General features: G+C 36.7%; 1 protein-coding gene across 1 annotated transcript in view; it reads right to left on the reverse strand.

The window, feature by feature from the left end:
- COL6A6 (collagen type VI alpha 6 chain) overlaps window positions 1-24332 on the reverse strand; it is a gene marked incomplete at both ends in the record, with an annotated part of 56316 nt that overhangs the window by 3994 nt on the left and 27990 nt on the right. Inside the window, 24 exons of the mRNA XM_079538481.1 lie at window positions 314-404; window positions 1132-1642; window positions 2418-2458; window positions 3378-3413; window positions 5423-5485; window positions 5805-5867; window positions 5993-6028; window positions 7509-7559; window positions 8017-8079; window positions 9027-9089; window positions 10581-10643; window positions 11371-11433; window positions 13522-13557; window positions 14482-14535; window positions 15182-15247; window positions 16240-16302; window positions 16553-16606; window positions 16847-16891; window positions 17907-17925; window positions 18358-18437; window positions 21003-21056; window positions 22473-22565; window positions 22685-22830; window positions 23262-23340. Of these exons, the coding sequence (XP_079394607.1) occupies window positions 314-404; window positions 1132-1642; window positions 2418-2458; window positions 3378-3413; window positions 5423-5485; window positions 5805-5867; window positions 5993-6028; window positions 7509-7559; window positions 8017-8079; window positions 9027-9089; window positions 10581-10643; window positions 11371-11433; window positions 13522-13557; window positions 14482-14535; window positions 15182-15247; window positions 16240-16302; window positions 16553-16606; window positions 16847-16891; window positions 17907-17925; window positions 18358-18437; window positions 21003-21056; window positions 22473-22565; window positions 22685-22830; window positions 23262-23340 (1933 nt within the window). The remainder of the gene's footprint in view (window positions 1-313; window positions 405-1131; window positions 1643-2417; window positions 2459-3377; window positions 3414-5422; window positions 5486-5804; window positions 5868-5992; window positions 6029-7508; window positions 7560-8016; window positions 8080-9026; window positions 9090-10580; window positions 10644-11370; window positions 11434-13521; window positions 13558-14481; window positions 14536-15181; window positions 15248-16239; window positions 16303-16552; window positions 16607-16846; window positions 16892-17906; window positions 17926-18357; window positions 18438-21002; window positions 21057-22472; window positions 22566-22684; window positions 22831-23261; window positions 23341-24332) is intronic.

A 24332-nucleotide genomic window follows, 5' to 3' on the forward strand; every position in this document is an offset into this window, starting at 1 on the left:
TCAGACCACTATTAAGCATTCTGAAACACTTATCATTTAGCAGTTTTTCTCTACCTCAAAATACAAAATTCATAATAAATGAGCATGATATCCCAGAAACATGGTATTAGAGTTAGCTTCTGTTACAAAATAAATGCCAAATAGAAAAATGTTTCACACAGCTGAGACAGGAATTAAACAGCTTTTGTGTTTTTAAAACTCTAATTCTTACTATCCGTTTTGCCTAATACAATTATTTTATTGAAAAATGTAAGATTGGTGCTGAAAGAATAAGAGGAGTAATACAACAGCTGAAATAAGTAAAATGCCTCACCAAAGCAAAGTGTACAATGTATGATGCTCTCCAAATTTTCATCCTGTTGCCTTTCCCAAACAAATAATCGAAATCTTCCAGTATCATCAATCTAGGTTTTAAAGCAAACAGAAGAGCAACGTTAAAGCAAAATGTAGATCATGTTTATTCTTCGTTCTTAATACCATTACTACTTATCTACTGAAACTAGGTGTTGTCCCTAACTTCGTGATTTAATTTCTATTGTAATACTGAACAAGTATAGGGAAGACTTTTTTAGTTGCCATCAGGAGCATCCTATCTGCCCTTGTGCATTACAAGATCACTATTTTTTTTCTAACTCTACGCTATACAGAGATTGTTAAGCTAGCACAACTAATAACAATTGGTGTTAGCAGCTTACTAGTCAATTTAAGATAGTCATAATATATTGTTCAAAGCTATAATAGATCATCCAAACCTAGCCCAAGTATTTCTGAATGATGCTGATCTTGAGACCTCTGTGCATGCTTATCTTTCAGCTCTTTGTAGAATCTAGATCAGAGAAACAGCACGGGTAACCAAGTGAAATTAACACAATGCTACTGAAATTTTATGATTTGCCCTAAAACCACGGTTCAGAAATAATTTGTGCGCAATAAGAGCTCAAACGGTGACCATTATAGTGAAGAGAATCAGTGTTTCTTTGTTAAAATAGCAACCTTTAACATAACACTTTCTAATGGGAGATTGGACATCCCCTATATACCTATCTTGCTATCAGGAGATCGTTCTTTACTCAAATAATAGTAGCTACTGAGCAAATGGACAACTGATTCAATTCTTCACAGTCTACTTACTGAGAAGGCACGTCTGACATTTGGCAATTCAGTGAAGGCAATAACCACTGGAGTGATATCCCAGGCACTCAACTCAAGTACAGCTGTGCTGATGACCACATCCTCCTGAGATGGACCATTGGCAAAAAATATGGCAACTTTTCTTGTGAGGATGCCCTGACGAACCCGTTTGAAGACATTTCTTGCAACAAATCTCATCGCTGCCCCAATACTACGTTTTCCAGTAGATCTTTCCAGTGGTATTCTCTGAACTGCCTGTAGAAGCAAGTTGTGTTTTTGGAATTCTGAGAAACGAATGAGATAGCGTGTGTTGGTATTGAAAGAAACGATGGAAACACGAGCGCCTGTTGGGCAATTGCTTTCACTGATCTGAATGGCCTTCAGCAATGACATAACAATGTTTCTCATTCGTTCAAATGCAGCTGGAGTAACACCTTCAGACATATCAAGGGCAAACACCACCTCCGTCGGATAAACTGGACATGTGTCTGCATTTTGAAACAAAACATCTCTGTGAGAACATTTCAGCAATTTAAACACTTCTTTTTCTTCAAGTCTATGAAGAACGGGCATGCAGAAGCCTGATGGGCTTACCTGATGAACAAGCTGGAATGAAGAAATGGAAAGGAAACAGATTATTTTGGTTTCATATTCATAAAAAGAGACACGTTCACTCATGTTCATTAAGGAGCCTGACTCAAAGTTCATACAAGCATCAGAAATGGTCACAAGAAACAACACTCATTTTCTACAACCGAATAATCTAAACAGTGAAATTTGGATGAGATTTAAAGAAATAACTCTAGATTCTGCTGAGCAGAGAAAGCTGAGAAATAAACACTCCAAAGCTAGAGAATAAGTGATATATCAATATTCTTTGAGAATTCCCTAAAGGGGGATTGACACAATGCCAAATAATTAAATCAATTTTAAATGAGAGCAAGTGTGCTACAGTTTTTGTAAGTAACGGATAGGAAATATGAGCAGAAAGACTAAGCCTGTTTTGCACACCTGCTGAAAAACTTTCACAGTTACAGTCTACAGTCAACATCAACCTGAACCTTGATGTAAACTATGAGTCGATGAGGTTTCGAATGGAGGATTACTCTTTGAAGGATTCCAGGCTGGATGTGGCTCTGGGCAGCCTGGTCTAATGGTTGGCCATCCTGCCTGTGGCAGAGGGGTTGAATTAAGATGATCATTCTGGTCCTTTTCAACCCAGGCCATTCTATGATTCTATGAGGGATGACTATGTGGATTCTAAGGTAAAAGATGATGCTCCCTACTTACGGCAGTTTTTTCGTGTAAAATTCACAAGTTCACAAGGCTGCAGAAGAAAAATTAAAAAGCAATTAACAATAAATCACAGACCACCTCAGACTGTGAATCTTTCTATTGGTTTGAGTTGAACATCAGATCTAAGCTACTGAACATTCACAAATTCCAGTTCATCTCTATTTCAACTTGACAGTGGTTCTGCCCCTTATGCAGAAGCAGAGTTATTTCAGACAAGATCTATTGGCATTTTGCCATGCCCTGGAATACAAATCAACTATTTAGCCATTCTTTACTCTTTTTTTTTTTTTTTTTTTTTTTTTTTCTTTTTTTTTGTAATAATCTTACCTAGGATGTCAGTGTGCAATGCCACTTCCAGAGGAGAATGGGAATTTCAGAACCAATTCACATAGCAAGAGGGAGCTCTGCAAAGTAAGACTAGATCCCTTCTACAGAATATAGAACATACCTACAGTATCACTCTCAGGTATTGCCTGTGGGTACAATCTATGCAAGATCTAGATGAAGCCTTTATTTAAGAATGTTAGCTATATATATATATAAATATATATATATATATATATATAAAATAAAATCCTATAGGGTTGAGATTCTGAAGAAATCCTGCCCTAATATTCACAATGAAAATAGCTACTGCTGAGGAAGTGTCTTCCTATGCCAGGAGGTCAGACATAACCCTGAAGAGTATCTGATGTTTAAATTGATGTGAATGAGATAACAAGTAAAGGAATATTAATGTCTGTAGATTGTACATAGCGTAATATCATCTTTCCTCACTTCTTGATTACTTGCCAAACAGAATGACCCATCATCAGAATACAGTGAATAAGTATTTGAAAAGGATACTGTTTTCTAACAATTAAACGTCTTACTGTGTTAAGTGATTATAAACAGATGATGGCTAAAACAGTCCCAAGTAGCATGCAGCTAGATGTAAGCTAGTTACTTACTGCCATTAAAACAGTGCCTCTTGGTCCCTTAGCACCCTGAAACAAACAAAATACAGATCCAGAGCATTAGACTCTGATAATGTATTTTCATCTACGACTCTATAGTCCAAACAAAATGTAGGCATGCAGTGTTACCCTGACAACCGCTTGCAAATCTAAGATATGAGGAGATAACACTGCCCAGTATAGACTTTTCTGATCCTGAAGGACTTGCAGACTACTAGTCCATCCTGTTTCAAGGTATGTTTCTCTCTTTGTTCTTATAAATTCTCACTACCTATCGCTCTTGAGGATCAGTATCTATCTGAATTGGCTCTCTGAACAGCAACCTCTGTTTGTTGAAAAGCTGTTGCGGTGCAGTTACCTGCAATTTGTATCCTTTTCAACTCTGATGTGCAACATGCTTGCTCTCTCTTGCAGGGCAAATCCCAGCAGTTCAACCTTGAGAGATTCTGCAGACCATGCATGCATCATGATTGCTCAGCCAGTCTAGCTATCTTTGGCAACTCAGCAGCCTTCTCTCTGAGAGCTGAGGGCAAATATGAGGATTCCAAACAACCTTTTTCAAAATCTTGAATTAATTGTTCAATTTTCATCATAGGAATAAAACACAGAGAAAATGTGTGGGGTTTTTTTTGTTGTTTTTTTTTTTTAACCCCCTCAAAGGCAGCTTGAGAGCTTTTGTCATATGTGAAATTCAAATATATAGCAAGGTTAGTGAACTTAAGGCACTTAAGTCAGAAGGTGCAATAGTGAGGTAAACCAGAAAAATTTGAACTCCATACACCATAACCTTTGCTCTAGACTCTCTATTTCACGACATTATAGTTTACCAAAATCATGTACCTCCTTGCATCCCCAGATAAGAATCCCATCTCATTTGTTACTTTGTCCTCAAATTAACCTTCCATTCTTCCATCTCTTCTCTGAGCTACTTCCCTCATCCCACCTTAGTTTTCCTGCTGAGTATAATCACAGATATTCCACATATTTATCTTCAGCTCAGGTGTACAAACTTGACCAAAGAGATAACCCCACCAACAAGATAAGAAAGATGGGAAAACAGCCCTTTTTTGGATGGCTCTACCTACTACTTGTATCCGTTCTGCAACCCCCTCTCTTCCACTTGCTGCAAAATTTCCCACTTATTTCATTCATGCACTGCTACCACAATAATCCCACCAAACCCATACATTCTCTACTGCCTTCTCACTCAAGAGATCTTGAACTTGTAATCTGAAGATTTCTTGGACAAAAGATTGGCAAAGCCAACAACTATGTAGCTCATTAGATCATAAAGTCTGTCCATAACATAGACATTGCAGATGACAGCCAAACAGCATAGAACATAGTGATCTAGATATATTCATTGGCCAGAACAATGCAATGACCAAAAATTATGTTTCTAATTTGCATGTATCCTGTAGGCCATATCAAACAGAAAAATAGTGTTATCAAAAGTTACATTTTAAAACTAAAAATGTACTTTAAAAAATGTTTTAAAAGAAAAAATGAATGCCTACAATGTTAGTCCTAGTTACTACTGACATTCATTATCCTTTCACCTGCTTTGATAAAGAACATAACCTTTTCTTGTATAAAATACAGATAAAAGCAGTAGAAAATACAGCAATTCATCTAGTTGTATACAAGGAGTAACAGGGTATGGTCAGCTTAAGCTTTAAATGGGTGCCTGTAATTGCAAATCTAATTTCATATGGCTTCTTAAATGAAAACGCACTTCGGATTTCAGCAGAACAACCTTGTTCTACGTTTTAATTTTTCTCATCTTTTTAGATTAAATTTATTTAACCACTGGAGAGACAACATCAAAGACTGTGGAAGATAATCTGCCCTGCATTGTATCATTGTAATTTTATTTCCAACAGCAGGTGCTCGTGTGAACAGATCCACATGCAAGATGCAGTTCCATATGGCTGGCAGATTGATTAAGTACTGTGTATGTTAAGAAACACTGGTGAATATTCTATTAATCTAATAGAAATTCAAGAGGTATCTAGGAAGATCTTTTGAAAATACATTACCGCAGGTCCTGATGGTCCTTGGTCCCCTGGATCTCCCAGGGAACCTGGTGTGCCAGCATTACCCTAAAAAAACAAATACAAGTTTTATTCTTTATAATTGCACACACAAGCAGAAATTCAGCAGAGCAAAAACCTTTATAACTACATTGTGAGCCAGTTCCTGCATTTGAACAGTGATAGACTACTACCCCTAAGAATTACTAGCAACAATCAATTCTAAAGATTTTGGTGTTCATTCTCTCCAAGACCTCTTGCACAGGTTATGAGGTTATTGCAATAAAAGATTGGAGTAGGAATTTTGTTTGTTGTGAGAAAACACTAGAGATCTTTGGGGCTTTGCTTACTGAATTCTCCATGGAGTAAAAAGAATTATAATTCTTACCCTTCTACCCCTAATTCCTTTCGGTCCTTTAGCTCCTGAAACACCTGGGTCTCCATCTTCTCCCTGAAAATTAATGAAATCCAGAACTTTGTAGGAAAGAAGAATACAAAGATACATAACAACCCCTTCCAAACAAGAACAGTGCAAAACAATAAATAATGAAAAGAAACATGCTCATTTAATTATACCTCTGGACCAGGATAGCCTATGAATCCAGATTCCCCCTGCCAAAAGAAAGAAAAAGGATTTCATAAGAATCTAGAAGTTTCTGACCTCCTTAAGGATTTCATAAGAATCTAGAAGTTTCTTACCTCCTTAAGTATTTGGTATCTTTAAATCAAAAGAAATTTCAAAATTATTCTTGGCATGTCAGGCCACTCAAGTAACAGTGAGTTTGAAATGAGCCCGTAGGCCTGGGCCTGCCATTTTAATAGGCAAATCACTCCAAGTGCAATTAGGAAGTTATCCCTTTCTTAGCTTTTTTCTTTTCTTTTTTTTTTTTCCTTTTCTTGTCTTTTTGTTTGTTTGTTGTTTAGTTGGTTGTTTTTTTTCCTGTGCTGGCTGTTTTTATTATTTAGTTTCTCAAGACTTACATAAAAGAGACAAAACGCATTGAATCTCATTCTGAAACTGAAATATTCTTCCAGGACTGACAGTAAATTGCTTTTGATGTGCAGTTACACTTATCTGGCATTTTATAGATGTTATTTCTCACTCTGACTTACCATAACCAATCCATTTGTCAATGCTTTCACAAAAAGAATCCATATACCTTTGCTTTGCTTTCAGAGTCTGCATTTCTTTTCCAGATTTAGTAGCAGTGAGGATTAGGAGAAATATCACTGTAATTTTATATGTTAATACTAAATAAAACAATGTGGGATTTCTCTCCCCAACAACACTCATTACAAAACCTAGCTTTTTTAAAAAAAAAATATGTTTTGTATATTAATTTTAAATCAACAGCAACAATGATGTAAAAAACCCTTCAAACTATGACACAAATTCCATTTTATTTAAATTCTGTTTCCCAAGACCAAAATTAGTAATCAGTGTTTTGACAGAAGGTGTAAATAGACAAATGATCAGTCATCAACCTACTGTGGATTACTTACTACCTCATTTAAGTCATGTATCCATGGAGGTATAATTATTTTGATCTCATTCTTTTCTGTATACTTTTTATTTTAGCCAGATTCTTGTATGTTTTTAAAGAAGTAGACATTTCATCACTGCTAGCTCATCAAGCCTTGCAACAGGAGTGGCAAGTTAGGCATATTAGAGTGCACTTTGTCCTGCAAAAAGTACAACTTACAAACCCATATCCAAAAGCACACATATACACCAATGAAAAAGGAAGAGCGTGGTTCTCAAAAGAGTAGCTCCCTCCCAGTCATTCTCACGTGTTATCATATGTCACCATTTGTTCAAAATGGAAGCATAATTCTCAGTCCAGTTTTCAATATCAGCAGAGACAAAGAACTACGTTTACATCAAACTGCATTTTTAAGCTCTCATGAAAGAGAACTAGAGATCACAGCTGCATGAGTTTCATTGCAGAACCTCTTACAAGCTGTGGGAAGGCTGAACCTCTTGCTGAGCACAAGGAACATGCTGTGGCCACATCTTACATTTCTCTTAAATCAATACTGACTGTCCCATTAACATTGACTTTGTGTAACGGAGGCTGAGAAACATTCTTACCTTTGCTCCTTTGTTTCCTTCAGGACCATAGATGTCTCTGCCATCCATGCCCTGCACAGGTTGAGTATACCATCAGTTAGCTTTTAATAGAAGATGAGATTTATTTCTATTTCTATTTTGGAAAAGAGACCTCCCCCAGTTATGGTAATTATACCACCTCATTCAGGCTTTTGATACTGATAAGGCAGGGCAATCTATCGTCACACAGTCTAAAAACAGTAGCAAATGGTAGAAAAAGCTGCAGAAAGTAAACAGTAATTAAGGCCACAGCACCTCTCCACTGTGTGACTTAATTCCAATACAGTCTCTCTTAGCAGATATAGAGAATATGAAAGAAAAGATTACCTCCAGCCCACAAGGAACCTGGTTTCCATAAAAGCTGAGAACCAAATCTGAAATCATTTTATTTGTACCAAGTAGTGAAAATAGAAAAAGGGAATTAACTGTACTGATTCAGTTGAATGAGCGTTTAACTAGAGGGGCCCTGAACTAGGGCAGAAAGACTCACTGGTATGCCTCTCGGTCCAGGTGGTCCCACAGGGCCTTTCTCTCCAGGGTCACCAGGTTCACCCTGTCATAATTGAAATATAACAACTATTAGTTTGACTCATTCATGAGAACACTTATTTTGGAAATACAGATTTGTCTGCTAGACTGAAAATTGCTTATACTTCTTCACAGAATACGTGATGCATGTGAAAAGCACTGCATTACTGATTGTGTTTGAGAGAATACTCCTTGGAGCAGAACCGGAAAGTACAGTGCAAAACAGTGAACATTCATGCAGCTAAACACCACAGGCCTTTTTTCATCAAAAATACTCCCATTTTTATATAGAATTCCCAGTGGCAAGGGTGTTCTTTGGGAGAAGCTGTGTTAAGACAAGCAGGACATAACTATGAGTTCTACCAGCATGAAGCATCTGTTGATAGCAGAGGACATTTCTTAGTCAAGCAGTCTAGCTTGCATTCTTAGTACTTCTGCAAGTTTTCTTTTCTTTGGTTTAAATGTTATTAAAGAAACTTTTTCTATCAAGAATCCCAATATAAACAGCAAAGACTGAGTGCATGGATTATATGACGGAGTACTTCACATATTCTGACTGATTCCTGTAAATAAAGCAAAAATTTACATGGTGGAATCTTTTGAACAGAAAGGTTGAAATGAATAACACCACCTCATTAACCAAAACTGATTTTCAATGCATAGGAATCAAAACACTTGACACCACTGCCATATTCCTACTGCACTTCATGAAAAACCAGGTCCCATTGAAGGCTATGATGACAACAATCAAAAGAGCAGCCATAGTGACTAATAATTTCATAGCATAGCTCTGACACCTGTGTGTGACTTTGCATCCATCATTTGCATTACCATGTAATCAAAAATTCATATAAAATGTATCAACCCTCACATGTTCCACAAGAACAACACAATATTAGTTCATGGCTCTTCAGTCAGATTCTTGAATGATGCTGAATGATTGCTGCGATCATGTACTTCAAAAATGTTTACCTTTGCTCCTCTTGCACCAAGCTTTCCAATTGAGCCAGGTGGACCTGGGGGACCCAGACTAGCCTATAATCAGAAATATCAGTAAAGAAGTGAATGGTGAAGAACTCAAGGACTCACTACACTCGAGGATTCACTGCCACTTGAAGTTACTGTACAATCAGTATAGATATATTAGCACAGAAACAGATTTCACCAAAGCTCTTCAAGGACCACAGTAGGTTATCTATCACACTGTCATTCAAGTTACTTCCTGTTGTTGGTGTGACTACAGTAAAATTCTCAAAATGTTATTTAGTGTGAAATAAATATTTTCTACCTACATATATATTTAAGTATGACAAAAATGCGCAAAGTGAATATATATACACACATATATACACTGGATCAGTGTTTAATCATGAGCATCCTTACATGACTAAAGCAGATGCCCAAGGCTGATAGAGTCAGATATCCCAATTTGGAGTCATACCAGTGTAATTCCAGAATAAGAATCCTGAAGCCAACAGCACTATGCTCAAGTGAGAAGATCAGTGGTCAGGGCTCAATAGTTATAACTTAGCATTAGATATGTTCTGGTTTCAGCTTAGATGGAGTTGATTTTTTTTCCTTCATGCCATCTGGTATGATGCTGCTGTTTGACTTTAAGAGAAAAACAATGTTGATAACACATTGATGCTCTGGTTGTTGCAGAGCAGTGCTATATGAGCCAAGGACACTATAGCTTCTCAGCTTCTAGTACTATCCTTCCAGTGAGGGGAGCTAAGGGGGCATAAGGAGCAGGGAGGGGACAGAACCAGAACAGCTGATCTAAACTAGCTGAAGGGATGTATTGTGTGACATGTGAGGAAAAAAACTTGAACAACAGTGGGGAGCTGGCCAGGCAGCTTGCTGCTGCTTGAAGACTGGCTGGGTCTCCACTGGCAAGTGACAAGAAATTGTTAGTGTATCACTTGTTTTGTTCTGCTTTTAAATGCTTTTCTCAAAACAATTACCCATAGAAAATACAAACTTATCCCTCTGAATTCTCTAATTGCAAACAGCAACAAGATTTTACTGTGGGAGTAGAATGATTTGGATTCCCCCTCCCCCCCCCCCTCGAATACTAAGGCCAGTAATAAAAAAAGCAGCTATAACTACACCCCAATAATTTAACTTCTCTACCACCAATGACAAGCTGATTACTTAACTTTGTCTTCAACTGCTCCACTGTAAATAGCTCCTACATGTGCTGCAAGCCATAGTGCTACTCCTGATTCTGTGGAACTGAGAGATTAATATAGAACTAAGCCTTTACATTGCAACCATGCAAAAGACTGATAATACTTTAGTTCACTTCTTATTCACCCATCCAAACTTATTTTCAGGGCTGTGATTTCAGTATAATCAAAATCAAAATTTGCAGCCTCATTCAACCATCAGTTTCCTTAACAACTATACTGGAAATTGTTCAGTTTCTTCTTTCTGTAAGTCTTTAAAAACCTCACTATAAAAATAATACCACCTCTGAGAAATCAAAAGCTCTAAGCTGTGAAGCAAGGATTATTTAAAGCTAACCTGAGAGCCTGGCATGCCTTGTGGTCCTGGAGGTCCTCTGATCCCCTGTGGTCCTCTTGGGCCCTGGCACACAAAAAAAAGTCAGTTCAGTAATGATAGATTTTCAATGAAGATTAGATTGTTCTGCAAGCCTTAATGCACAGGTGAAACTTCCAGCCCTTTGAGCATAAGAGTTAACCTCTGTGAAGCACCTGAGATGTTCATTGCCTGAAGGCCACATTCAGAGAGCCACTATGGTGTCTATGACACCAATGAGATGTTAAGCAACACTCTGCTGGGCATACTTTCTCCAGATGTCTATATAGTGAGTGGATGGAACATGTTAAACCTGAAAGCTATCGTAAGCCTTCTACCACCATAATTCTCTTCAAAGTAACTCCATCAAGCACATTTTAAAATCACAAAACATTTCTCTTCGGTTTGGTCAATTAGCATATGGTTTTCACAATGTCCTAATAACCTGGAAATACAATACATTCAAAATTCAACAGGTTGTACTTATTACTAGCAATTTCTAATGAATACATTTGAAAATATTCTGTAAACTAGAAATACATTGACTAGATTTCTCACTTTCCTCTTGATTTCACTGCAAGGTGCACATGCATAAACATAAAGAGAAACTTCGTACATTCAGCTCCTCAGGGTCACAGAAGATATTTGCCAAGGAATTTCCCTCATAATATTCATTAGTTGAAGTAAACAAAGCATTCCAAAATAAAAAAGATCAAGACTGACAACTAATTTCTCCACTGCTAACATAAATCAAATCCAAAGTACTTTTAGCTACCTGTGGGCCTGGGAGACCAGGGTCTCCTGGGTAACCCATTTCCCCGAGTTCTCCTTGCTCACCCTGCCAGAACAAAAGAAAACACATGTAAATAAAAGATTTGATAAGAAAATATGCATATCAACAGATAATCACTTTGTGTTTGCATAGAGTATTAGCTGAAAGAATGTTTATTTCAGTTCATCCAAGTAACTTTCAAGCAGCTTCAACTTCCTGCTGAAGAAAACTCAATTAAAAAGCAAAAAAAATTAAGTAGCTTTTTTTTTAATTGGTATACAATATGTGATGAACACATAAGGTACAGAGCAAGAGGTCAGTTTTATTTTCTTTTTACACCATGGTCTCACCAATACTCCTGCATTACGTATCTCTTATGAACTGACAAAGACAGGGCCACAAGAACAGAGCACCTCCACCACCTACAGAAGTAGAATCATGACTTCACAATTCATCCTACAACTAAATGTTATCTACCTCACCTTTCACACTGTTCTCTCAGTGAGATAAGTCCAGTCTTTCCTGAAGATGGAAAAAAAAACAAATTGCTTCCATCTCATATCTACATAAAGTTGCCATTTAAAGCTGTCAGTTTAGCTGGCATCCATAATAAATATTTTCTGTCTCTGCTGGATTGAATAAAACTGTGATATTTGCATCAAAATGTTACAAGCTTACAGAAAATCTCCTTTCACTAGGGAGAGGATAACAGCACTCTGAAGATTCTTGGGAAACAGGTAATTACGAATAGAATTTCCAGAGGAAAAGTATATTGAAAAGGCAATACTCTTACCTTCCACAGAAATAGAATAAAAAATATCAATATAAAGAAAAAAACCATTATATTTGAATAAGTTTATTCATAGCTAGAGTAAAAACATTGACACCCAGAACATTAGTTACAGACTGATGCTAGGCTTATGACATCTGCAAAACTAATAAATAAATAAAATAGAAATAGATTTCCACCAAAATCAGCAATAACAAATAACACTGACTACAGTGAAAATGGATAAGAAAATTTTTCTTAGGCACACCACATAAGAATACAAGGCCAACAGAACGTTTCTAGATAATTTGAATCAGTTTCAGAAGACAATCTTTGGTGCTTCTCCCCCTTATGTCATCCTCTACTTTACCTCTCCCTTCTTTACTGTTTGGTTTTGTTTTGAGAGCAAAGTACAGAGACTGCAGTGCTATTCATGACTGTGACAAGCACGTCTCTAAGGCTATACTGCCACTTCTGTTCCTTCTGCCTGCTGACTACTTGTCTTCAGAACAGCTAGCTTTGCTTCTTTAAGAACTATTTATTTCTTATTCTTACTGAAAGTATCCTTTCAGTCCTCTTTTTTTACTACAAAAAAGCAACAGATTAATGCACCTGTAAGACCTGGAAAACTGCCATTTTCAGGATATGGTGAAAAGTTTACAAGTTTGTTGATGGAGCATTAGTTCAGTGTATTTTACTAACAAACAAAAATAATCAGAGTCATTATGCAGTAACTGGGATTCTTCTGGCTGATTCTCTCTACATGATAATTTGGCCCTAAGCATGTTACTAGATGGCATAGCAAAAGACCACCAGTATCTATCTTCATCTGAAAGACGGGTTGATTTGTACTCCAGCATAAAACCTTCCTTTTCTAGGACAGTCCATACCATATTTCCTTATACAGTCAGATCCTGCTGCTCAAAGGAAGATAATTCTTTGCTACATTAAATCATTCTCTACAGGAGTGAGCTTTAGAGTGTGTGGAAGCACCGTGCAGACACGTACGCATGTAGCAAAGGAAGAGAAAACTATCAGCCATTTACTGCAGCATCTCCACTCATTTCTGTCATGTTCAGCAATTCTCTATTTATGTTCCTAAATTTATATTAAAATATATAGTAATATATTATTACATATTAATTATAATAAAATAATAATTAATAATAAAATTGCCCTTTTATTTCAGTGAAAGCTGTCCATCTTCTTTCCAGTTCTAAATCCTTCAAATCAGGAATGCCTCTTGTATATCATCCACGGAAGGCTGACAATTGCTGAAAACTTGCGTCTTAGATCACACGGAAATTTCTCCATTAAGTGGAACAAAAGCTCAGGCTGGACCCATAGATGCATGTAGATAAACAGCAGCTGTGTTAGCCACTCACCTTTATACCCGGAGGGCCTCTTCGACCTTCTGCACCCTAGAAAGGAGCAGGATGAGAGATTACATCCAAAACACTGAGAAATACATGAAATAACTTATTATTAAATATATTCAACTTACATAAAACAGAGATCATTTACAAACAGTTAAAAAAATCCATTTGTTTAAGGTAAAATTGAGAAAAGAATGGACTTGGGTCAAAAAACCCTACACGAGTATTACATTTACCAGGGAAAAGGCCTTTAGTGAAGGAGAGGGAAGACATCCCAACAGAATTCTGTAAAATACTTTCCCAGTCAACTGCTCCTTGGCCAAAATAGAAGGAGTCCACTGCTCTCCTAAGGCAAAGGGCCTACAGCACTTTCCCGTGCACACTGCTCAGCCGCACCAGTGAATGCTATTATCAAACTTCACATCACTAGAGGACTTCAGAATGTTCTGCACTTCTTAGAAGTGACAGTGATTCCATGCATTATCATTAGGGACCATTCTGACAAAGTAGAAGGGGTGCCTTCATAGGTTCCAGTCCCCAGCGGATTAAAAAGAGCTGCAGACGTGGAATTTACAGTCCCAGGAAGGAAGAAAGGATAAAGGGATAAATTCATTTGTGATGAAGTTACAAAACAATTAAGCTACATAGAAAAGGCTGCACTGAATTTAAGTAATTTAAGTAATTTAAGATATTAAGTAATTAAGAATTTAAGTAATTTAATTAATAAGACCTGAAATTAGTTTTATAGCAAATTTTATTTAATTAAAAAAAAAAAACAAAAAAAAACATTAGCTACTAAATTTGAAGCGAAGTATGCTTCACTGTTAGAATTATAGATTTGTTTTGTTCCTTTTTACTGCAGGAATTTTTTAATCCCACAAAGAAAACAAGATTTGTTCATCCTCTCAGTGGGAACACCACTGTATCTTGGATCGATTATTTCTACTCTGTATTGATCGCTATTCTTACATCAGGACCAGCATGGCCCTGCTCTCCTTGGAGTCCATGTGGTCCTGGGTCTCCCTGCAAAACAAAACAATAAGACCTTTAAATACGGTTTCTTCTAGTTGTGATTACACTTTCTTCTCTTTATGATCCTTCTTAGATTCTTCTCCTAAGCAATTTTATTCCAACCAGTTACATTATGCTAAAAGCTGAGTCATTATCTGCAAATCACTTGTAGTAAGGAACTACAAAGTACAGTGATCATGCTTGCTTTGAATTTCCAATCGAGCAAGTTACTAATTGTTGACATTTTGTCAAAGCCTTTGTGAAACCATTTTTATGGACTATGGTCTTTCAGCTGTACTTCTTAAGATGAGAAGGGAGTAAGGTTTGCTACCAAAAAAGTCATCAAAACACAGTTATTCTCTGAGGAGTGACCTTCATCATTCTTCTACTACTTTCAGCAAATTTTGCAAAGACATGCATACATACACAGCTACTTGTTTAAGTAGAATCAAACTTTTAAAAACAGTGGATTTTTCTTGCATGCTGCTAGAAAGTTTTAGTGGCTTTTTTTAATCAACATCAAACTCATTTTAAAACTTTGTGTTGCAGATATGCACTGAAGGTAAATTTAAAAGAGCTGCTTAGTCACTAGATAGGAAGTACAGCTAAGCAATTATCCAAATCCTCATTCTTCTTTAATACAGATTTACTTGCTTACCTGCCATGCTGGGTTTCCTTTTTCTCCCTTAGGACCAGCAATATCGTTGTCAATCCCAGGATCTCCCTGGAAAAGTTCAGTAGAAAACTAAACATTTTCAGTGATCACACCTTTATTACTCTACCTATAGATGCAGAACATGGAAATAGGATTAACGAAATTAATCATCGTGAAAGTAATCATCGAAATGCATACAGGCTATTTAAAAAATATATGCTTGCAAGAACACTTTATAGGCACTTCTGCAAAAAGGTGAAAATATGTATCACCAATGGGAGACAAATCAAATCCTTAAAATGTGAAGTTGTTCTGGTTGAATAAATTGAGCTAAGATCGTGCCTAATTAACGATTCTCAGATGAAGTTGTATTAGAATATTTATGTTTAGCCATCTGAAGCTACATATACATGAAATCCTGATTCCTCAAAGAAGCCCAGTTACCATGACATCTGATATCTTTCATAAACTTTAGAAGACAGGAGTCATCACTTTATTCTTAACTCTTCAGAAAAACAAAGATCTTTGAAATATGGATGAGAAGACAAAGTTGAGATACAATAAATACAGTGCCTCCAGTGAAATTTTTATATAGGGAGCTCTGGAGTACAACAAAGAAGATATGGTGGCACGAAGAAGTGAATTACCTTTGCATCATTATAAATTTCTAACCAAGAGTCAGTTAAAAGGGATTTTAAATGATTGAGAAATTCCTCTTATAATGAAAACCACAAGGGAGGAATAAATACCTCCAAAAGGAGCTACGTTGTTCATAGTAGAAACAGAAATAATTAAACATTCCTTGCAGAAATGCAAGGGACAACCAGAAGACCTAAGGCTTAAACATCTGCTTCCAAGCAACGTATTGAAACAGATCAGTTCATCAGCAACTAAAGAGTACAGAACTCCTGAATCGTACCATACTTTTTGGACAGTACTGCAACATCTAGAAATGTGAAAAACTCTTCAAATCATGTATCACATCATATCTCAGGTAGCTCCATCATGAAAACCAGGCACAAAATTGGTTCAGCAGAACAAAAATGAAGAAATATACTTACATGATCTCCTCTTAGACCAGGTTCTCCTCGTTCACCTGGTTCTCCTCTGGGGCCTTTTCTGCCCTGAAGTCATAAAAGGAATATAAGAAATTCTGGTATAGGTAGAGACAGTACCCATGGTAGTGGAAGGCCAGATAATAGATCTAAGTCAGTGGAGCTACACAGATTTGCAACAGGAGCCATCATAGAGAATGGGTAGCTATACATACTAGATACTGTAACATACTAGAGAACAAGTCAGGGGCATTACAGAGAGCACTACACTTCAGACAGCTGTTTTCATAAAATCTCATTCTTATAAAGGATATTTCACCCGTTTTCCAGGGCTGCCTTTCTCTCCAGGAAATCCAGGAGATCCATGTTCACCCTAAACTCACAAAGAAGAAAGAAAGAGGAAATTAAAAAAATAACAGATGTTCTTTCCGATAAACATGCTTCTCAAATTCTGCCTGGCAGGATCCAACTTCTATTAGGCATGCAACTCCAAACAACTAAGTTTCTCTCTAAACAACTGAATTTCTGTTCAGCTTTAAAACCCATTCAAAGGCAAAGAAACCTGTACTTTTAAACCCTGAAATAGGTTTCTCTAATTGCGCTTCATGATTACCTGCTCTCCATCGATGCCATCAAATCCACTCTCACCATGCTCACCCTACAGCAATAAACAAAACCCCATCATATTAGCACCAATTCACTTGTGTCTTTTATCAGGGAAGAAGTGATGACTCTGCTTTGGGAAACTTGGAAAAAAAAAAAATGGTGCGTAGTAGTAATGGCTAGCAAGAACAGTTTAAAATAATGATTACAACATAGAACTAATAATTAAGAAGTTTTAAAGAATTATTAGCTTTCAAAAGAGTTAATATTTAAGAACAGTTAATGAGAATTGATAAAATTATAGATCTTCTCCAGGATTTAAGTTGTATTTTGTTATACAGTTTTGCACAAATTCAGTACCTTCAAAATCTAGGAATATTCCAAAATAGAACTAGCTTACAGGTTCACATTTTGGGTTTTCCATTAATACTTTGGAAATAAAACTGGCCAGGTGTAAATCTTTTAAGAACAGTGATTTAGTTTAGGACAGAAGTAAGAGGAATGAGGGAAAAGCAGTCATTTCAGATCACGTAGGGAGCCTGGGTCTAATCTACACCCATTGTATGATGCTCTCCATGAAGTTTTCACTCTGACTTCAGGCTGGATATTAGGAAAAATCTCTTCTCAGAAAGAGAAGTAAGGCATTGCAGCAGGTTGCCTAGGGAAATGGTAAGTCACCGACCCTGGAGATGCCCGAGAAACACATACAGGCACTGAGGGAGATGGTCAGTGGGCATGGTGGGGATGGATCAATGGTTGGACCAAGCAGTCTTAGAGGGCTTTTCCAACCTTGATGATTCTATGATTACTGGATATAAAGAAAAAAATAGATTTCATTTATTGTTAAAAATAGAACAGTTAACTGAGACCACAGTCATTTTACTACCCTGGAAGACAAAACAGCTCACACTTAAATTAATTCTTATACAAACATATTAATGGCACTTTAAATACTTTGATGCTTTTAACCTGTTCCTTCCTATTTTTTATCTTACAAGGTAGCGTGAATTAAAACGAAGCAGAACATTATTCTCCTCAAAGAAAAATTGATTACACATGGAAACACATACCTGACTTCCCTGATAACCCCTGTGTCCCTAAAAATGAAAAGAAACATCAATTGAATTTGGTGACAATCTTCAGAAGCATGATAAACCAGCCTGATGTGAAAGGGCACTCTGGGCTCAGTATTTGTAACACTTTTTGGAAAGCCCCCTACCGCCACTTTGGGGATTGACCCCTTTCCTTTATGAAGAGGTACAGCCTTCATTATTACTTCCATCCTATAATGATTTGTATTTCTACCTTAGACCAATCTGGAGCTGGTGATGGAAAAGCTACTGGCAATAACTGAGTCAGCAAACTCCCTTGATTCATTTTGCATATGAAGTGCCTCCCAAAACGAGAGCAAAAATTGTACGCTTTTACAACTGGAGGTCTTGCTCTCCCCATCCATGTTTCAGGAAAGCAGCAGCACAGAACAGTTTTGCAGAAAACAAGATTAAGAAACGCTTCAGTGACATACTTGCCTTACGGCCTCTGGCACCTGCACATCCCCTATCTCCTCGAGTCCCATTGAAACCAACTGGACCTCTGTCTCCCTAAGAAGCAAAAAAGTAATGTTAAAACTCATCCTTATAAAGATGTTTATTGGTTAAACAATTAAGATTAAAGCAAAATAACATCACCAGCAGGTGTGCTGATAGGGCACATGGAGATGATTGTGTACAGAAGCAGGTCAGCTGACCTAATCTGGGTATAATCCCTACCATATGACATCATGCAAAAAAGAAAAATCTGTGGAGAGAGCTGACTGGGGGCAGCACCACTGCTCAAGGGACTGGCTGAGCATCAGTAAGCTGGCGGTGAGCAATTGCATTATGCACCAACTGTCTTGGGGAAAATATATATTATATATATTATATATATAATCATTACTATTTCTTTTTTTCTTCTTCTTAGTAAATAGTTTTCATCTCAAACCACAAGTTCTACTTTGATTTTTCCCAGTTCTCTTCCTCTTCCCATAGAGATGGGGAAGCTGTATGGTGCTTTATTGCTTGCCAGGTTAAACCACACATTTTATTTTAGATAAAATTAGAAAAAAAAACCCAGAGCAAACAAAGCAAACAAGAGCTCTGGTACTATCAGGTAAAAGAAATAACTTGGATATCCTGACATCAGAAAAACAGAGATGACTTTCTGCTTTCCTTACTCATTAAACTCGTCTCTCTCTGGCCTAGCAAAAGTGCACTGTGGATCACATTCTAACTTAAGTTAGATAGAGGTACCACAGAGTCACAATACAATATAAATAAAGTTTGAAACCTTTTTTTGGCCTGACTGTTGTCTGTGTGACACATTTTGACTAACATCTGAGCTGGACAATACACGATTATAATCTGAAACTTTCCAGCATTATCTCTGCAAACTCCCTGCTGTGTGGCATCTCCTATATGTAGCCTATTACCCACTTCCCGCTATGCATTTATTATATTCAAATGTTTTGGATACTTAAAATATTTATATTATGGCTGAAAAAAAAGTTTAGCCTTTACTAGGGAAAATTTACCATGTGAAATTCACTTTTGAACTTCACATGCAGAAAACAGACAGCTTCTGAGATCCTTCCATGGTACAGAAAAACAGAATAAAAAGCATCGGGAAATTTAGAAGCAAGACTTACATAATTTAACTGCTCTATCAGATCACTCTACATTCTCAGAAGGTTTAAAAAAAAAAAAATGTAGAATTTTAATTCTGTAAAATCACAGAATAATAGAAACTTTTTGGATAGAAGGGACCTTAAAGATCAGCTAGTTCCCAGCTCCCTCACAGGGATGGGATCACCTTTCACTAGATCAGTCTGCCAAAAACCCCATCCACTTTGGTCTTGAACACTTGCAGGGACGGGATATCCACAACTTCTCTGGGTAACCTGCATCAGTACCTTACATCCTCATGGTAAATAATTTACTCTTAATGTCTAACATAGATCTATTCTCTTTTGCATTTTAAACTCCTTATCCTATTGTGCATCTGTTCACACACAAAGAAAAAAATTGTTTTGATCCCTTCACAACTTCAAAAGAGACAAGACATTGAATTTTTCAAATCAAAATACTGTGGCAAAAAAATAAAAATCAGATATTTCCTATTTCAAAGTATTCGGAATATTTTCACTTTAAAAAAGAACCTCGGGGCTTCAATTTTAATTTTAATTCTGGGAATTGCTTATGTGGAATTTTATTCTATCATTAGAAAAATCAGGCTACGTGAAAAATAAATAAATAGACAGACAGATAAATAAATAAATAAATGTGGATACTGCTCAAATAGCTACAACCAGTGATTTCTAAAGAAATCATTAAACCACCATCCTGATGCAGTTTCCTGATAATCCTAGAAGACAACTCTTCATTTCCATCACCACTTTCAAGAGAGGGTTGGCTTCCTGCAGGCAGTCTAACCAAGGGCAAAATTTAGGCTGAGTAACCTACTGTGAAAATTGGAAGTCCACTGCAGACTTTACAATTAAATACACAGAAAGAAATCCTTCTCTGGTTGTTGGTTTGCAGACTTACCACTTGTAATTAGGGGTGATATTCAAGTTGTTTGCAGTACTGTAAACATAGTAATTTGCTTTTAGCACTAAGAAAATTGTCACTTACAGTTAGCAAGATTTCTTTTGTTTCCAGACTGCAAAAGAAGCAATATTCCCAGGGGACTGAATTTTGGCATATGTACACTATGCAGAACTCTTTGACAGGAAGAGCACAATGCAAAGAATTTAGAAAGTCACCAAAACACTGCTGAATTTAACTTTGTTAGACAGTCATAAGATATTCAGTTATGCTAAGAAGGGATGGGATGGCCTTTTTTGCAATAATTATCTGCACAATCTGCCACGGAAAATAAGAATATGACTTACAATTATGCCACATAAGATCCTATTCTGTGATTCTGACTGACTCTGTTTCTACATTAGAAGCTATTACTTGTTATGGTGAAGTGCAGATGCACATAGAATCAAGTCCATGTAATTGCCTTCAGATGCTGCTTAAACACATTTTAGGTTAGGATTGATAAGACTGAGCGAATGAGTAAGTGCAGGCAGATTCAGGCATCTATAAACACCATCTTATAAGGAAAGAATGTTTACTTACAATCCCACCTTCCTCACCAGGGTGGCCAGGAGATCCTCTGTAACCTGTACTTCCCTGAAAGACAGGAGCAAAAGAGAACACTCTTCTCCAAGCACACTGAGTTTATTTGCATCAAGTTACTCTGCCCATGTGGACAGAAAAATTTTCTTGAAAATCAGATCCAGTTAAGCTAGGGAGAGCAGGTTCCACCTACTGTGCTAATACAACCACTCTGCACAGAGTTCTGCATACTTGACACTGTTGTGGAAGAAAAAAATTGGTAAAATAATGTTCAATATAAGGTTCAAAACATTATTTCAGGAATTAACAAACCTAACAGATTAACAAAGCTTAGTGAGTTATTTGGTCAAATTAAGTATCAATCTTTATGATTTTGAGGAGGAAACCATAAGGAAATTCTAAGGTGAAATGAAAAATAAAAGGAGGCAAAAAATTGGATAGGATAAAGATTTTGCAATAGATTAAGACAACTTTGTAAATACTAAAACTTTGTATTTCAACTGACTCAAACCTCATAGCCTCAGGTTAAGTATGTGTAAATCTATTTAGTACGCATAGATACACATCTATTGCACAGGAACTAGTACAGAGTTTCTAGAAATTGTGACAAATTTGTGCTGCAAAAAATGTTTTTAAGACTGTAAGCTGTACAACCCAACACATCATGTCCATCCACCTGCAGTACAACTACATCTACCTTCTGAACACTGTTTCATCTGAGCATTATAGTTCAGATTAATAAAGCAGGTGGAAGAATACCAACAAGAGTAATGGAAGAAATCAGCGTTACAAGACTACACCTTCGCTAAGAGATAAGTAAAAAGGGATTTATCTGCAACTATCTTTAACTGTCTTTATCCAGACAACTGAAGAGTGTAAAATACAACGACAAATTATTTAGAGTGTTCCCAAAACAAGAAGAAATAATGGAATTAATGTAATATATAGTCTCTATTTGTATATTATACTAAAAACCTTAATAATGAGGTCCATTAGCATGCTGTAGAAGTGATGAAGTCTGCTATATTTGAAACAGACAATAAAAGAGATAATAAAAAAACCTGAAATGTTGTAAATTAGTGCTGTATTGATCAGGCACAAAAGTCTCACATCTTGTGAAGAGGGGTTTTTATTTCCTACTCTCAGCTTGGCAGTTGCCCATTTCTTATTCACAGTTAGCTAAAAATGCTGAATCATCTTATCAGAAATCATTTTGAAACCCCTCTCTATTTACTGCTGAATTCTGTGAAGAAGAGCACTTAACTATAATTATGGAGGTACTTCCATTACAAAAATACCTTTGTAATAGCAACATGGAGAAGAGAAACGATTACATTACATCTTTTATCTCCATCTGTCCTAATGACAAAGGTTATGGGCATCTGAATGCATGCTTTGTATTACTACAAAATACAAAGAGACGTTGAAAAAAAATAAAGCAATTTTTTTTGTTGACTGCAGCTCTCCTACCTTCCCCCCAGGATTTCCCCAGCCTCCATGATCACCAATTTCTCCAAGGCATTTACAAACAACATTACAGCATTTTCTTTCTGCAACAGTATCCTGAAAAAAAAAAACAAAAAACAAAACAAAAAAAACCAAATAGCATAGCATTTCTGTACAACTAACAAACTACAAAACACAGACTTCTTCCCTTTTGTTTATATCACAAAAGCACTTACAAGGTTTCTCTGCAAGATGCTTGCAATCTCTGGAAATCCAACACTCAGAGGTTCATTGTATCCAAAACCTCTGCCAAATTCTATTTCACGAAGTGTAGTCAGGTTCTGACTATTGTCCAAGCCAACTAAAAGAAGGGCATCAAGACCTTCAAAATAAGTGTAAATAAAGGTTTGTGAATGCCTGAACTAAATTATTTAATCAGCAACATGATTGTGAATAATAGCAGTTCTCTAAAACTTAAATTTTACATTGCGTTAAATGAAATAGAGCCACTGAGAACAACATATGAAACAAAAATTATGACTAGTGATTTTCCAATTAAATTCCCTTCTTCAGAAGGAACTGCTTCTAAAGAATACAACTAAAGATGAAAAACTGTGAATGCCCTGGAACATACAATTATTCTGAACGTCATGAACATGGATGGTTCACACAGGGAAGCACACACTCTCCCAGTCACTTCTTCGTAACTCTGAGTGCAATAAGTCATATTATTTAGAAAATGTATAGCATCAGAGAAATACATTGGGCTTCAGGGCAGTAGGAGGCCAGAGCATCAAGGCAGTGCTGTAATACCTTTGAGTCGAAAGGCAGTGGCTGCTTTTCTGAGATCTTCCAGTGAATCATCCAACCCATCTGAAAATACTAACAGAACCTGTCAGTAAAGAGAGTAACACTGAATCACTTGAAAAGAAATATTAAAAGCTATGTCACCATAAAAAAAAAATAAAAAAAAATAGTAGTTCACATTGAAAACTGCCTATAAGGTAGTTTAAATTCCACTATATTGTACAGACCTGGAACATACCTGATAGCAAGAGAGCAAGAATACAAAACCCTCTCTTACCTGAAAACATTCCTACTTGAAAGATGCGTCTTGCCTGTCAGTTCTTAGCATTGCTATTAATTGTATTATATCTACCATATAGTATGCTAACCTGAAAATCAGTTCTGCTGTGTCTTATCTCCTGAAGAGCTTTGCTTGTGAAAGGTGTTCACCTGTATGTGAATATGAAAAATAACCCCGAAGAAGCAAAAATTTTCTCTTTCTGCAAGACCATCTGCAGCTGGATGCCATTTGAGCTGCACCGAGTGCATCTCCAGGTGCCCTCCTGCCTTTCCATAGATGCTTATGTCCCTTCACTCTTTCCCAAATAAACACCATACCACCCAGCTTGACTCTCTCCCTAATAAGACTTAAGATGAGGTTTAACTCACATAAAGATGAAAATTCTAGCCCTTACTATTGGATATATTCTCATCTTTTCAGGCCAAAGAATTATTGTCAAGCCTCTTTCAGGGCTTAGGAAAGAACTTCTTACAGTTCCCCCAGAGCTACCAGTCTTTTTCTATTTCTCTCCTCAGTCTTATCCTATTTCTCTCCTCATCTTTCCCCTCCAAATCAAAAGAAATCTTTTGAGGCCTAACTCATCCAGTGGATTTTGTTTCCCAGAAAGAGCTGGTGCACTGGTTTACACTGGTAAACCATTTCCTGCTCCCAATAGTAATGACTTCAAGTCCTCCCTCCTAAACTCTGATCAACATTTTATGTTTCCTACATTTGCTTTACTGCAGACTCTAGAGAACTACTTTGGTGAAGGGAAATTTTCCTTATTAAAAATAAAGGCAATGATCCTGAAACACTCC

Source organism: Tetrao urogallus (genome assembly GCF_951394365.1).
Source record: "Tetrao urogallus genome assembly, chromosome: 7".
NCBI lineage: Eukaryota > Metazoa > Chordata > Aves > Galliformes > Phasianidae > Tetrao > Tetrao urogallus.